We start from the raw sequence: 15,457 nt of genomic DNA on the forward strand, positions 1-15,457 counted from the left end.
GCTGTCGTGGATTCTCTGTAGGAGAAGCTCAAGAAAGAAATTTACATTTTCAAGTCAAGAGAGTCTGAAGGCGCCTCAGAGAAAACCCCACAAACCAGACTCTGTACATTTTTCTGAGGATTTAACACAAATCTCAAAGTTCCTCTAATCTCAGAGCGCCAGCCTTGCTGCACCAACTCCACTGATACAAGTCGCAGTTTAAGGTTTGCTGGTTTTCCTTTAGACGTGGATGTGCTGAACACGTGAACTAAATGTGCAAAAGGTCCTGTCTGAGACAAGGACGGGGCGCAGGTCCCTGAGAGGGTCTGCTGTAAAAATGTGCCACAGCAGCTGGGAGAAGCTCTCTGTGTTTCTGTTTCTGTGGTGATGACTGTGACTGCGTTAGACATCACCTCAAACATCCAGAAACATGCAGAAGAGTCAAAAACGACCTTTTATTGGAGCACGCTCAGGGCCTGAAGCAGAAGGTCTGGATTAACTTCTCTCTGAGTGGGTTTAGGCTTTGTTGAGCTCAGCTTACACAAATAAAGTCTGGATCTCTGGTGTCTGACGTCTGTGTTCTTGTCTTTACATAAGTGAAGATGTTCCTTCTATTAAAAATAATAATAAAATCTCACCTTCACCGGAAAACAACTGGGGATGTTTAGAGAAGGCCCAACTCCCCCTCACACCCCAGGACACACAGACTTAATGTCCGCCCGTGTTGATGAATAAGTGAAATTGTTAAGATGAAGAGGAGAGATCAGGTGACCTGCTGTTCGTCAGACTCGTGTTTGACCTGAATATTTAACTCTTTACTTTGTTCTTACGCTTCAAAGTTGCTCTTTGGGTCAGATAAGCGCGTTTTTATTGTAAATACTGAGATGATTTCATGTCCACCGCCTTTTCTGGCTCTTTGCACACCTGCGGGACGTGTGCAGGTGAAAAAGTGGCTCGCGCTGTGATTTCCGAGGATTTTTCTGCAGATTTGTGACGGAAGTGGCGGAGGGTCCTCTGCGCCTCGGAGCTGCGCAGTAGCGCACTGGGTGTAGTCTGGACTCTCGTCTTTTCCTGCTGGAGTTTGTTGCATGGCGGCGGCGGACACAAAGAGCTGAGGCCGAGCGCAGACCCGCACACCCCCACACAGTACACAGCACAGCCGGACACGAGCTGCGGAGGCGGCCGGGACGGAGACACCCGCCCTACGCTTCAGTCGCTGCCCGGAGACGGTTCATGTCGGTAACCGGGGAGTTTCTGCAAACTCTGAAAAGTTGAAGGAGAGTTCGCGAGGGAGCCGCGCGCAGTCTTCTGATCGTGAGGGAGGACGGAGGGGGCAGGAAAAATGCCGAGTGTGATCCGGGCTCTGGTGGCTCTGAGCTGGGCGGCGGCGCTGTGCGTGCGCGCTGCCATGGACGAGTGCTCGGACGAGCGGGACCGGCCGCAGCGCTGCATGCCCGAGTTCGTCAACGCTGCCTTCAACGTGACGGTGGTGGCCACCAACACCTGCGGCTCTCCGCCCGAGGAGTACTGCGTGCAGACCGGCGCCACCGGGGTCACCAAGTCGTGCCACATCTGCGACGCCCGCGACCCGCGGAACCACCACGGCGCCGCGTACCTGACCGACTACAACAACCAGCAGGACACTACCTGGTGGCAGAGCCAGACCATGCTGGCGGGGATTCAGTACCCGAACTCCATCAACCTCACCCTGCACCTCGGTAAGACCCCGAACACCTCGCGCGCTCACCTCCGCTCCGAACCTCCTTTAAGAAACTCCACATTTAAGCTTTCCTTTCCTCCCCGCTGAAAACAGCTGCACAAACCAACACAGACACAAATGTTTACGCATCTGGATGAGTCAGTCTTTCATTCGGCTTACAGCCAAAACACTCAAACCAAACCGTCTTACACGGAATCCCATATTTAGTGTTGCGAGTTTCTGCGCTTTAGGTCCGAGGCAGCTCAGTGAGCTCTGTGTGTTTGCAGAAGTGTTTGTTTCACCAATTGAATGCACGTCCTCACATTCCAAAGCAGATGAAAATCTGCGGTGGAAGCAAACTGGATGGAAAAGTTAAAGTAGTGTAATTTTCTATGGAGTCTGGCTGGGAAATAAAGAAGTTGCGAAACTCTGGAGGAGATTGATTACCTGATATGGCTTCAAACAGTCAGAAACAAGAGAGGCATACGTGACCACCGTGTACTCAAACTTTCTACTCAGTCTGACCCCCTGCACGTTCCTCTCCGCTGAGCCAAACCCCCCTAAATTTTTAAATTTCGGGTTTCTTTCTTTTCTGTTAAAACTGCCGCACGAAACGACGCAAACACACATCTGCGGGTCCCTCTCTTTTATTCGGCCTCAGTCAGCACATCAAAGCTCTCTGTTTAATAGAATTACACTATAAACTTGGCGCTTCTGCTCTAAGTGCAGCGCGCTGAACAGCTGCTCAGGGAACATTTAAATCTGTGGATTTTTCTACGGAGTCTGGTGAGACTTTCTTCAACAGGAGAGATGACTGTTTTCTGGTAGTATGACGTCAAACAGGGTCAGAGATGACATTCTACTTGTATTTACTTGAGTTCTATTTTTTAAGATGGCGCTGGAATCAGAGATGTAGTAGTGTGTGTGTGTGTGTGTGTGTGTGTGTGTGTGTGTGTGTGTGTTTGGGGGGGTCGCAGCTATTTTCTGACCTGACTGAAAGCAGGTGGAGCTCGTGCTGGGTCTCCATCACGTCTGTGCCATTTGCTCGCTCATGGTTTGAGTTGGCGGCTCGGTGTCCCAGCCGCCTCTGAACGCACCTCCAGCACTGGACTCAGTTGTTGGTGTTTATGATTCTCAGACATGCTCAGGGTCTATTTTGACCTCTTTCAGCCGCATCTCCTGCTTCCCCGGGAGTATTCATCCTCCCTGTTTAAACAGGAGGAAGTAAATAAACTGTAGCTGAGCTCTTGCAGCTCATCAGTCATATCGCTGCGTTTCTTCAGCCTCCTTCAGTCTGCGTGCTTCATGTCGGCATATTTTCAAGCTAGATGAAAAAGTTTAAATTAGTCTAATTTTCTATGCAGTTTGGTGGAGACATGAAGATATGACAGGAAGTATGTGCAGACTGTGAGGTGCAGGAGAACGCTCCCAGCTGCCTCCTGTCGCTGCTGTGCGTCTGAATGTGAAGTGAAAGGTTCGGGTTTGTTGTGAGATCTGTCAGGATGATCTGTGTCTCTGCTGGAAGTCGTCTCCGTCTCCCTGACTCGGCCTTTTAAAAATACCTGTCTATTTCTGCCGCCTGAGGCCTCCTCTGTTTTTAACAGTGCTCCACATTCCTGAGGGCTTCGGTCATGCCGTTGCTGAGCTGGGCTCTCTGTGGCCTCAGGTGCTGCTGCCTTAATTACACGCCGCCTTCTCTCGGCCCGCGGCGCTGCGTGATCAGAGCTCTGCTGCTTTCAGGTGTGTGAAGTCATCGCGGCACAGATTAGTGCAGTCCAGGGATGCATGTAAAGAAAGCAGCGAGCACCTGAGCGCCACAGCTGAGCCTCCAGGTTGTTCCTGAGGAGTCTCGAAGAAGTTGTGAAGGTCGGCGTGCTGCTGGTTGACGGACGCATGAGTCCACGAACGCACCGGCGTGCACGTCTGTTAACCTCGAGGGCCGGCGTCCTGCAGGTTTTAGATCTCACCCTGGGTCAGCACACCTGGATCACATGATTAGTTCATGGAGAACTTCAGGACATGTTGAGGTCATTTGGAGATTCGAATCAGCTGTGATGGATCAAGGACACATCTGAACGCTGCAGGACTCCGGCCCTCGAGGCCTGGAGTTCGACACACATCTGCTTCCAGCACCTTCCACAGAGTCCCGTCTCCACCTACACCATCAGCAGCTGGTCAGTCCTCTGCTCGAGAGGCCCTCAGCAGTCGTGCAGCTGGTTCACGCGGCGCTGCATCAAGGTCGCGGTCCCGCCTGAACCTCAGGACGCGCTGACGGTTCTCAGGTTTTAATCTTTCAGGAAGTGATCGCGTGGCTGTTTGTTGATGGTTGAACAGCTCGTTGAGTTTCCTGAACGCAGAGTGAAGAGGTCATTTCCTGCTGATCTGATCTCATAAACACGATCATTTCTCACAGGAGCCTCAGACGGAGCCGACGAAGTCTGAGTCGTCTCTGCTCAGCGTGAGTGCGAGGCTTTACTTCAGCTGTGGCTGCAGCACAGAATCAGGTCCTTCATGTTCATGCTGAGAGCAGGTGTGATGCTTCACTTTATGGAGCGTGATGTTAAAGGTCTGACCAATCCAGTCATGATTACAGATGAACGTCTGCAGTAACATCGACTCTAATCTTACCGAAGCCTTTAAAGAGCGAGTGACTGACGTCAGGCGCTGATTCATCGAGTGTTTCACAGGTGAACGAGGTTCAATTTGTGCAAAAGTGAAATCTGAGCCGAGGATTAGAAATCTGCTCGTGCTGTAACGCAGGCGGCGAAGACGCGAACGTTCTCCGAGCGTAATTTTGGCACAAAGTGCTCGCCGTAGAATCGCAGCTCGCTCGTGTTTCATCTCTGAACCTGCGAATGAGTTTAAAGTGTGCGGATGATAAAGCTGCAGCTTAATCTCAGGAAACCCGCCGTGTGTGTGTGTGAGTGTGTGTGTGTGTGTGTGTGTGTGTGTGTGTGTGTGTGTGGGGACTCTTTGATGTGCTGCAGTGCGTCTGCGGCGGGAAAGCGACATGTCCCGACTCGATGAGGGCGACATGAAAGACCCACAAAGAGGAACACAGCGTGCAGATGGATGCAGGGGGCCCCTCGTTTATCTGCATTCAGCAGCACGAGGACTTCACAGGACAGGCTGACGGCAAATGTTTGATGTAGAATTAACAAAAAAATGAATGAAGTCTGGTCAGAGAAGAGATTTGTGGGTTTCTGTCGGTGTAATCGAGGGAGAAACGTTTCTGCTCTTCGTGTTTTGATTAAACAAACTTTATCACGTCTGAGTTTGTTCAGAACACGATGACCTAACGTACACGAAGGCTCCTCCTCCAAACCCTCCACATTCCTCTGCTGTGAAGAGCTGAATATTAATGTGACCCCCCCTGAGCCCACCTCCACCACCACACTTCCTTCTAGCTGAAACCAATCCAACATTTACTGAATGTCTGAGGTTTCAAGTGTCGGTTGGCTTTTGGTGTCACTCGCTGTCGCTTCTTCTTCTGTGGTTATTGTGGTGGCAGAGATTGGTGGTTGCCATGGCGAGATGAGCAGCACTGTTTTAGAAAAGCTTTTCTGAGCCTGACGTGAAAGTTTCAGTGTCTCGTTTATCGACCCTCTGAAACCGCGTGCCGTCACCTGTCGGGCACTTCAGGAGAAAAATGGATTTGTGCGTCGCGGTGACGCGGTCCACGATGGCTGCGATTGGCCATAATTGTGGAAGGTGTGTCGCGGTGCCCAGAGCAGGTGAGGAGGCCAGGAAGTCAGACACAGGAAGGGTATAAACAATCCTGTCAAAATAAAAGCGCGTGTGCCGACTAAATTCTGTGGCTGTGATTTGAAGCCAGGTGATCAGAGAATCTGAGACACAGCTCTGATGTCCCACCTCCACTTCTTCCCAACAACTTTTAGTTCAATAAATGCAGCTTGTTAGATTCATAATGACTCATCTGTTCTGACATTTTCGGGGTTGTGGGAGCAGCAGATATGCAGACCTCCCCGGCCTCCTCCAGCTGCTCTGAGGGGACGCTGAGGCGGTCCAAACCAGCCGAGAGATAAAATCTGTCCAGTGTCTCCCGGGTCCGATTCCTGGACGTGAGTCGCCTCACCCAGGATGCCGAACCACCCCAGCTCAGATTGTAACTTTCACATTGCCAAACATGCAGATGTTGGGAGTTGGCTGCGTTTTGGATCTGATGATCCTCGGCTGAACATGACGATGACGATGATGATGATCGCTCCACAGCAGCTGATGTGTGAGGCGTCTGTTCGCTGTGAGTCAGAGAGCAGTGCACTGTGGGAAAACCCTGTTTCCCAACCTGCCATCAAAAGACGTTTTTCTTCCTCTGGAGTGTCCAGCTGTTGCAAATTATACCAGGCTGGGGCTGAGCGAGGGGGGGGGGCATTGTTTGGTGTCTCAGGAATGAGCGCAGCGTGGGAAACTGTGGAGCAATTACGAGAGCTGCACAGCTGGACGATGGCTGCTGGCTCATTGCAGCTGATGAGAGAGACCTGCAGCCCAAAGCCACCCTTAACCCTCCACTACCTTTAAATTTCCCCTCGGGTCCGCCGGTCTCGTGGCAGACGGCGGCCTGAGGCGTTTAAACCCCGTCAGGTGTTTCTTCAGAGTCACAGGTTAAGTTTAAATCTTCCTGCTTCTGAAGATTCCCGAGTTTTTCATCTTTTGATGAATTCACTGATGTTCGGCGTCCATGTTCAGACTTCAAAGAGACGCTCGGGTACTGAAGCGAGTAACGGACCCCTCCCCAGAGGGTCAGAGCGAGGCCAGCTGTTTGCATGTGACGCTCAGGCCGCTCGTCTTAAAGGAAGCTTGCTTTCTTTAACTTAATCCCAAAGCCTCCAGAGTTGGAGAGTTTGGATCTTTGAAGCGAAGCTTGATCTGCTGTGGACGAGGTCAGCGGTGAAGCGCAGTTCAGCCGTCTGCTGTTTTTACCTCTTCCTGTTTGAATAACAGCCTGAAACCTTCACGTGGCGTGGAAGCTGCAGGTGCCTGTATTGGGTTGATGTTTATGCTGCGAGCTTCTCAGGCTCAACTGTTTCAGCTAAAACGAGTGTTTTTCTCCATGGAGTCTGGTTGGACTGCAGAGAAGACCTTCAACAGCAGAACTTTACCATCCTTTGTGTTAAACATGTTCATGAAGTGTAGTTTTCACAGTTAAATGAGAAGTTGCAGAGTTCAGACTTGTTCTCGGGTTGTTAAAAATGCTCCAACAGCACAAACACGCTGCAGCTAGCAGACAGCTAGCAGCTACAGCCGCCTGTGTCACCATTTACCCGTCAGTGAAACAGGCCACGCCCCTAAGAATCCACACTTTAAGCCCTGATCCTGTTTAAACAGATGGGTTCATAGAGTTGTCACATCTACAGCTGTGAACATGTTTAAAGTTGGAGTCTGTGGCCCCCGACGCGTCGCTGGAGCCTCTGGTGGACGGCACAGGAACTGCAGTTTCTGTCAGATGGATTAATCCAGGTCGTCCAGGTCAGTTTGAAACTTTAGAGGATAAATAATCTGCAGAGACGGCGGTCAAAAAGGAAGCGAGTCTGCGAGGTTGAAACGCGAGGCGTTTAGGGCCCATCTGATATCTCGTAACCTTGGAGCTTAAAGCCGAAGCGCCAACGTCTCGGGCTGAAAGTCAAGGTGACTCGTCTGCTGCAGATAAGACGGGAAAACATTTCCCCTCAGAGGGGAGAGCAGCTGAGAGACGTCCACACTGAAAGTGTCTTTAATCAGGTTTTTATGGGTCGTGGTTTCAAACCTCAGGCTGTAATCATGTGATCGCCTCCTCGCAGTTTCTGTTCGGAGGACTTTTATTATTCTGGAAGCAACAGTTGCAGCGTTGAAGTCACAGCTCGCTGTCAGCTGTGTTTATTATTCTGGATGTGGTTTCCAGCCGGGGCGGTGTAGCGACACAGTTGGTGCTCTCAGTCAAACGGCTTCTCTTCCCATTGGCCGGTGACGCCACATTCCGGTCTGTGCAGGGCGTCACATCCTCGCAGCGACCGCCTGCCGACTGGTGTGTGTCCAGATTCGTGTTACTCATATGAGACAAAAGAAAAGCTTCAGTGTGAGAAAAATCAATGTGAGCATCCACAGGATTATTGAATCTGGTGACCTCTGACCTCAGAGGTGGGTCAGCTGTGTTTGTCCGTAGTTTGAAACAAATACCTGAATATTTGAATTCTGCGTCCGTCTATAACAGAACAGAAGGACGCAGTGACACGAGTTTCTGCACCGTTTCTACGTCTCCACAGTTAAAGGTCAAAGTGGGCTGGCTGTGTGACAGGAAGCACTGGCTGACACTCGGGTCCGTGCCGCCGTCCTTCGCAGCGTGTTTTCTTGTGCGTTCATTAACAGAAAAGCGCCTGCTGAGCAGCTGCTCCGACGACTCCGGACGGATTAATCAAAGTCTGGAGCCCGAGGCGGCGTCTGCCTGACATGAGTCACCTCGAGCCGGCTGCTGCCTCAGATCGCATTAAGAAACCGCACCTCCTCCTCTTCCTCAGCGTCACCTTCAACTGTCAGTCATCTCAGGAATTCAGACTCTTCCTCAGACCTAAACAGTCTGGGATGAGCTCCCAACCCCCTCCATCAAAGACGGGATGAATCCTATCAGGAGATCAGAGGCAGGAGGCCTCCTTCAAACCCACAAACCTCCGCTCTGCTTTCTTTAACGTGGAGGCGGCGGTGTTGGGGGAGGGGCCGGCGTCTCAGCCACCTGTGACACAAACTTGGTTTATGCTGAGTTTATCGACACACTGACCCCAGATATCGATGTTTTAATAAAAACCTGCAGCCGCTCGATCGGATTCCCCTCAGCTGAGGTCGTTTTGGTTTCACAGATATGATGATGATGATGATGTTTAGCCCTCTGTGATTCCCGCTCTTTTCTCACAGACGGTGTGGGACGGACTCTGAGCCCGTGGTCTTTCCTGATTGGCTCATTCGTCTGTAACTTTTCTCTGAAACAGTTTCTGTGAAACCTGAAACCTGTTTGCATGTAACGCGGCGCAGAGGCGCTGAGCTCAGCGAGCTGTGAAACTGTCGTGTGAATGGTTGAAAGGAAATGTTGGTGCAGAACAAGAAACTGGGCCCTGTGGGGGGGTGGGGGGGGTGTTGGTCTAATGAAGGTGAAACAAACACAAACAAACTGAACTATTTGTGAAAACGCTTCACACCTCCCACCAACAAACATCCACCTTCAGCTCCAGGGCCTGAGATTCAGACTTCAGATATTCCAAAGTTGGGGAATTCCCCTTTAGTGCTTCCCACAGAGGGAATTTCTATGTGATCCAGCCTGCAGGTTTTCCATCAGCCTCTTCCTCCCTCGGGGTGTTTTGCTGTGATTTCTGCTCCGTCTGCGTTTTTGTGGCTTCTTCTCTCTCGTCTCCGCGGTCGATCTGCTCCTGCCGTCGCCTCAGGTTGGCGTTGGCCGTCAGAGGATCCTGAGGATTCTCGCTCACCAGCTCTGCTGATCCCTCCTGAATCACTCCTGTAGTCCTGCAGGCCGTGACTGTGAGCAGCAACTTCAGCGTACAAGAATCAGCCACGTTTGCTTTGAGAATTCACTCATTACTTCCCCACAGTGAGTCTCGATGTCTTAATCCTGAGAAGCTGAAGTTTCCAGGCCTGTTTCCAGCTGCTGAAGCGTCTTTATTTACCCCCCCCTCCTCCTCCACTCCCTCCATCCTCCCCCCACAACAAACGCCGTCCTTTTCTTCTCCTGCTGTTTGTTCACTCATCGCGCTTCACTTTAAAGTACAAACGCCACATTCTTGTTGCTGTGTGCTAATTAAAAGGCCCGCGGTGCGTTCAGGGTCACTGCGGGACTTCTGTAGCAGCGCGAGTCCAGTCATGTCCCGAACACTGAGGCGGCCGAGCGTCACAAACGAATTCTTTTCCTTTTTGTTCTCAGTTTGTTCGATTGATGTGCTTTAAGCTTCAGACTGTGGGGGTTTGTTTTGATTCCTCACGTCTCTCTGTAGTTAAAGAAGTGTGAGTCTGAGAAGCTGAAGGACAGGAAACATTTCAGCCCAGAATTCTGCCGACCAATCAGGTTTGAGCTGGCTTTGGCGCGGTCTGAAACGCCATCAGACCGTCAGCGTCTCCTGAAACACAGCTGTTTGACGTGGTTCAGTGTTGGCGAGCGTCTGTGGTCACAGTTACTGTAACTGCAGCGCTGTTCTCCCTTCATGTCGATTGTTTTGACCCTCTGCATGAATTGAAAGGGAGATGTTCAGGAGGCGGGGCCTTGATAGCGCGTAGCTGCCATCTTCGTGTACAGTCTGTGACCTGAACGAGGGTCGGTGTGCGACGCCGTCTGAGGCGAGTCGTGTACGAGCTCGTCGGTGCATTTATTCTTCCCGTCACCTCCTCAACTGTGGAAGCTGCGACAGGCTGTTATTAAACTCACATCTGGATCAAACCTCCGCCGTGACGCCAGGCTCGCGCAGGAAGTCAGAGCTGTAATTACAGCTTCACGTCGGATACTTTCCACCGGAGACGAGCTGATGAGAGTTTATAGGAGCTGCAGATTTACCTGGTTCACTGCACGGGAACATAAAAACGAGCAGCAGCTGATTTATTGCTCGGCGATCGTTCCTGCGTCTGAAGCAGGTTTAATCTCCGATCGTTTCTCTCGTCTGTTAGTTCATGGAGTCGTCGTTTTCCCAGCAGGTTTTCCGCTGCATGACTGGTGATTGCAGACGTGTCATTGAATGCACCGTGACTTTGTGAAACTTTAGTTTAGTTTCATCTGCTCACCTGAAACCTCAGGACGTCACAGATCACCTCTTTGGTCCTTTAACTTCCGTTATCTCCCATCACGTGAAGTTTCCGCCTTTTTTCCCGCCGTCAGATTAGAGATGGGAATAAACGGGCTCATGTTGGCTCAGACTACACAAAGCGAGATCAGATAAAGCGAGCGGGTTCAGAGCAGAGGCTGAGAGAAGGGAAGATGTCTGTTCGCTTATCGTGTTTCTGTAAAGCATTAGACAGGAAGCGCAGACACACGAGGGGGATCGGGATCTTCTCTCCTCTCTTCTTCTTTTATCTTTGTCATCACGTGTTGACCTGAGCGTGAAGGCCTCCAATCTGGGGGAAGATCTGCCATCCTCGCTCGTCCTAAAATGCGAAGTATGCCAGAAGTTTCAGATATTTTGGGCTGAAATCTGTTGTCATCAAAAAAGGTGAGAAATGTGAAAAGACTTGTTTATGTGTCTCGGTGATAGAAAGCTTTGTGTTGAGCTTCAGCTCTGAGTCTGTGGATGAAGATGGCTGCTGCACCGCGCTGACAGCTGGTCTCAGCTGTTCGTGCTGATGTGCCTGATGGATGAGCATCTCTACTTTGGCTTCGTCTGCCTGAAGCACACTGTTCCTGAAGTCTTTGACCTTTGACCTGTTCACTGAGGCCTGCAGAGTCTGAGAGCTGTTGGGTTTTCTGCTCCGACCTTGGGTGAATTCCCTGGGAGTCCACTCCCCAAAGAGTGGGCCGTTAACACGAACCCGAATGCTTCAAAACCTCTGCTTGCACAGAGCTGCTTAAACTTCATGCACATCAGTGAATCGATGCATTAGCTTAGCAGCACCTAGCTGCTCCGTAACCCTTCGTTCCTGCAGAAGAAATAAAAATGTGCAGATTTTCTCAGGAGTGCAAGTTTTCCTCGTTTTCACTGATTCTGGCAGGTTCATCAAACCGTTCATTGTCTGTGGCCCTCAACCTTCTGGTTCCCCTCAGCTGCATCATAACGTCTCTTTTCAAGACACACACACACACACACACACACACACACAGAGCTGCACGCAGGTGCACGCAGGTGCACCAAACCTCTGAAAAGCCTTCAGACGTTGTTCGATTACTTCAGTCGTCGTTTTGATGCTGATGTAAAACTTTGCGTCGTCGACCTCTTTAAATCGTGCTTTTCTTGCATGGACTCTGGTCTGGTTACACAGTTAGAACTTCCAGTCCTGTCAGAACACTTTGACCTGACTGTAAACTGACTTAAAGCTCTTCCTCCTGTGGGAAGAGGAGCTGCTGTGGGAATTCACAGGATGGGAAAAGGTTCTGAGGGAAGCGGCTCGTGACCTCGGAGGAAACTGAGCCGGAGTTTGTTAAAGCAGTGGGGGGAGGATGGGCAGGGGGCCCGGTGGGCCCGGTCCTGCTCAGACTCTGAGGCTACGTCCACACTAGCGTTTCAGTCGTTTTCACAGAGTCGTGCGTCCACACTGAAGTGGCCCAAACGCTTACGCTCCAGTCCTGCACAAAAGCGAGTGAGAGTTAAAGAATTTGAGAGCGTTTGTCCTCGGGGGGGGGTAACGCCGTCTCAGCGTGGACGGGAGGCCGAAACGATGCGTTTTCTAATGAAACCACATTAGTGTGGACTTGGCCTGAGATTTGCTTTGCAGGAAGTGATTCAGCGCCTCAGGGAGAGCAGGGAGCCCAGAGGCCGGGGGAGGGGGGGGTTTCTCTTATTATAGACGGCGTGGAGTCTGTGAACGAGTAGAGATGCATTACAGGGACAAGCAGATGCATGCAGGGTAATTTTAGCCCTGCTGCCTGGGAGGAGGGGGGCAGATAGAGGGAGAGTAAAACGTTATCAAAGCAGGTTGAGGGTAAACACGCGAGCTGACGGTGTCCCGGGAAACGTGATCGTTGGCTGTTTGTTCGCGTTTCTTCCACTCGAGTGGCGCAATCACACGGCTGATGGAGAGGCGGTCCCTCGCCCCTCCAGCTCGAACCCCGGCTGTGGAAGCGTCAGGACTGTGGAACTCCGGGTCACGACACGACCGGCAGCTGATGGGAAACCTCTGTTGCCAGTGGGCGTGGCCAAAAGTGAAAAGTGGATTTAAATGATTCCAACACAAAAAAACAATCAGTGTGATTTAATATCGCAGGATGTTGACGTGGGACCGAGCTGTGCACACCCCAACCAATCACAGCAGTTGGCCCCGCCCCTCCCTGAGCCTGGTTCTGCCGGAGGTTTCTTCCTGTTAAAAGGGAGTTTTTCCTTCCCACTGTCGCCAAAGTGCTGCTCATAGGGGGTCATATGATTGTTGGGTTTTCTCTGTATCTATGAAGCCTTGAGGCGACTTTTGTTGTGATTTGGCGCTATATAAATAAAATTTAATTGAATTGCACACAGTTGGTCATCTTCTCCTCGGCGTCCTCGGTGTGACCACGTGGACCTGTAATCTCCTCGGATTAGATTACAGCGTCTCATCTTCACTCACAGCTGAAGAAAACATTTATAACATTACAAAGTCAAACATTAAAACTCATTTAAACTGTTTAAGTTCTGCGTTTCCTCCATGTGAACATTTTGCACAGTTTACTGATGGCGGCATGCCCTGGTTGTGACGCCGCTGCACAGCCGGCGCTCTGGCTCGCGTTTCCGTGCAGCTGCTGGGCGTCTGAGGACCTGCGGTGTTGTTGTTCTGACGCGTCCCCGCTGAGGCCTCGGCGGCGTCTTCTGTAAACAGCGGCCCGGGTTTTGTTTCCAGGCTCCGTGTTTGCGCAGGCAGAGCTGAAGCTTAATTGAATCTTTGATCAGCTCTCAGAGACGATCTCACAACAATCAGCAGGATATGAGTTTTTTTAATAATCCCTCCTTTGTTCAGATGAGCAGATAGTAGCCGAGCGTCCTCGGGCGCTCTGAGCTCATTCGCTCATTGTTCCGCTTGTTTACGTCTCGACTGATGTGGGTTTTTATTTGAAGAAGAGCTGCAGCACATTTCCAGATGTTTCTCTCCCTGCGCTCTCCTGACAGAACACGATGTTCTCGATCAGTCTCACGGACGAGCGTTGGAGTGTTTGAGCTTCGCGTCCAGCTGCTCTCCTCTGACACCATAAACCTGACAGGAGCGAGGCGGCGTTTGGCGAAGCGAGACTGGTGCATCAATAAAATGAAATGAAAACGCTTCGGTGAAGAGGCGCCAGCTGTGTGGAAACTGAAGTCTTCTCACATCCAGTTTTATTTTCTCTGGTTCAAAGTGAAGCTCAGTGACATCACGTCTCCGCGTCCTCTCGTCTTCATTATTAAAACTAGATTAAACACACGATGGTCTTCGTGTTCAGCGTCTCGCTGCTCATTTCCAGCTCTGGGATTTTCACTCCCGAGCTCTCCTGAAGCAGCTTTGCATGAACAAAGTTCAAAATAATCCTTCTTTATCTTAATCTGGACATCAGCACAGTCTCTCTCAGTGGTTGTGTGGGTGTGGCTTGTTTCTGCAGGCTCTCTGCTCTCAGGTCGTGGTTGAGTTTTGGTTCTTCTCATCTGAAAGGCTTCCTCAGAGTCAACGCTTTCCACCCTGACCACTCGTGACGGTGGGATTGGACGATCAGGATCACCTGCAAGGTGATGACCTCACGAAGGTTAAATACCCGGGACCCCGTCAGGTTTTAATCCTCTCCCCGTGTTTGGCACCAAACTCTGACGTCAGGTTTGGCCTCCTGCAGCTGTGAACTCTTTGTCAGGCTTGTTGGTGGTGCTGTAGGTGGGGGTGGTGTTGGGGGTGGGACGTGGTAATGAGGGCCGCTGCTGTTTGTTCCTGACGTCCCGGTGTGGTGACACCTCCGGGCGGGGCACCCGCTTCTTTGGTGGTCCTGCTGCTAAATCCTCACCCAACACCCTCCTGTTGGGAGGTGGAGGTGGTGGAGGAGGGGGAGGGGCGCCCTCTGATTAGATCACAGCTTCTTCACTGATGGGAATCTGCTGGTTATTTCTGGCTCTCGGGGGGGGGGGGGGGGGGGGGGGGGGGGGGGCCGAGCTCGTAAAGAGAGAAAAGGCTGAAGGTGTGGAGGGAGTTTCTCACGACGTCCTGAGAGGAGCTGATTGTTCCTGTTCAAACATCGTTTTTACACATTTAAAGAAGAAATACGAGAGAAATGAGAAAAGAAACAAGTTGCAGCTCGTCTGTTTGATGCTGAACTTTTAACTTTTAAGGATTAAATTCAGATTTTAAAACTCACTTTTTACTACATCATAGAGCTGGGCGATAGAACGATACTATATAAGATATCTGAAGGAGGAAAACTGATCTGTTCTTCAGACAAGCTGAACTCATGAGAGAAAACTGGATCAAACTTGTGCTCATCAGTCATTTTGAGTCTTTTCACATTAAGAGCGCGTTACAGAATGATGACAGGGCTTCTTCTCAGCCATTAAAAACAATCATTGCCTCCCACCTTCACTCCCTTCCTGCTGCCCTCCCCCTCAAACACTTAATTGGAAATCCCCCCTCTGAGACACACACACACACACACACACACACACACTCTCGTTTTGATATCTTAGTGAGGACATCCATCCATGCTTCTCCGAGCCGCCCACCCTAACCCTTCAGAGATGGTTGTGTTTAGGGTAACTGTAACAGTCTGAGTCTCTTTTGTCCTCACAAGTGACGGCTGGTCCCCACAAAGATGTATAAACAGGCACACACACACATGTGGGAGGAGTTTTTCCATCCTGACCTTTGCAGACTTTGTTGGTGTCATTCTGCAGCTGCGTCTCACAGCTAGAAGGTCAGCCTGGTTTCCAAATGTAGGCTCAAAGGAGAATTTTCATCTGCTCTAAATCTACGCCGACACGAGCTTTCACAGTTTACCCACAATGCACTTGATGTGTTCTCCATTAGAAACGTCCAGGCCTCTGCTGCTCTGTGTCGGGCTGCAGCTCAAAGAGAGACGAGGAGAGTGTGGGTGTAAAGCTGATGTGACTGCAGTTTCCAGCTTCAGTGTTTTTCAGCCCTGAAAAGCTCCAAGATGACCTGATTTAC

General features: G+C 50.9%; 1 protein-coding gene across 1 annotated transcript in view; it reads left to right on the forward strand.

The window, feature by feature from the left end:
• Positions 1 to 1,084: 1,084 nt before the first annotated feature.
• The window catches only part of lamc1 (laminin, gamma 1), a 46,502-nt gene continuing 32,129 nt past the window's right edge, over positions 1,085 to 15,457 (forward strand). The window contains exon 1 of the mRNA XM_085140593.1: positions 1,085 to 1,697. Coding sequence (XP_084996719.1) covers positions 1,322 to 1,697 — 376 coding nt within the window. The 5' untranslated portion in view covers positions 1,085 to 1,321. The remainder of the gene's footprint in view (positions 1,698 to 15,457) is intronic.

Source organism: Neolamprologus multifasciatus, chromosome 18 (assembly GCF_963576455.1).
Source record: "Neolamprologus multifasciatus chromosome 18, fNeoMul1.2, whole genome shotgun sequence".
In the NCBI taxonomy this organism is placed as follows: domain Eukaryota; kingdom Metazoa; phylum Chordata; class Actinopteri; order Cichliformes; family Cichlidae; genus Neolamprologus; species Neolamprologus multifasciatus.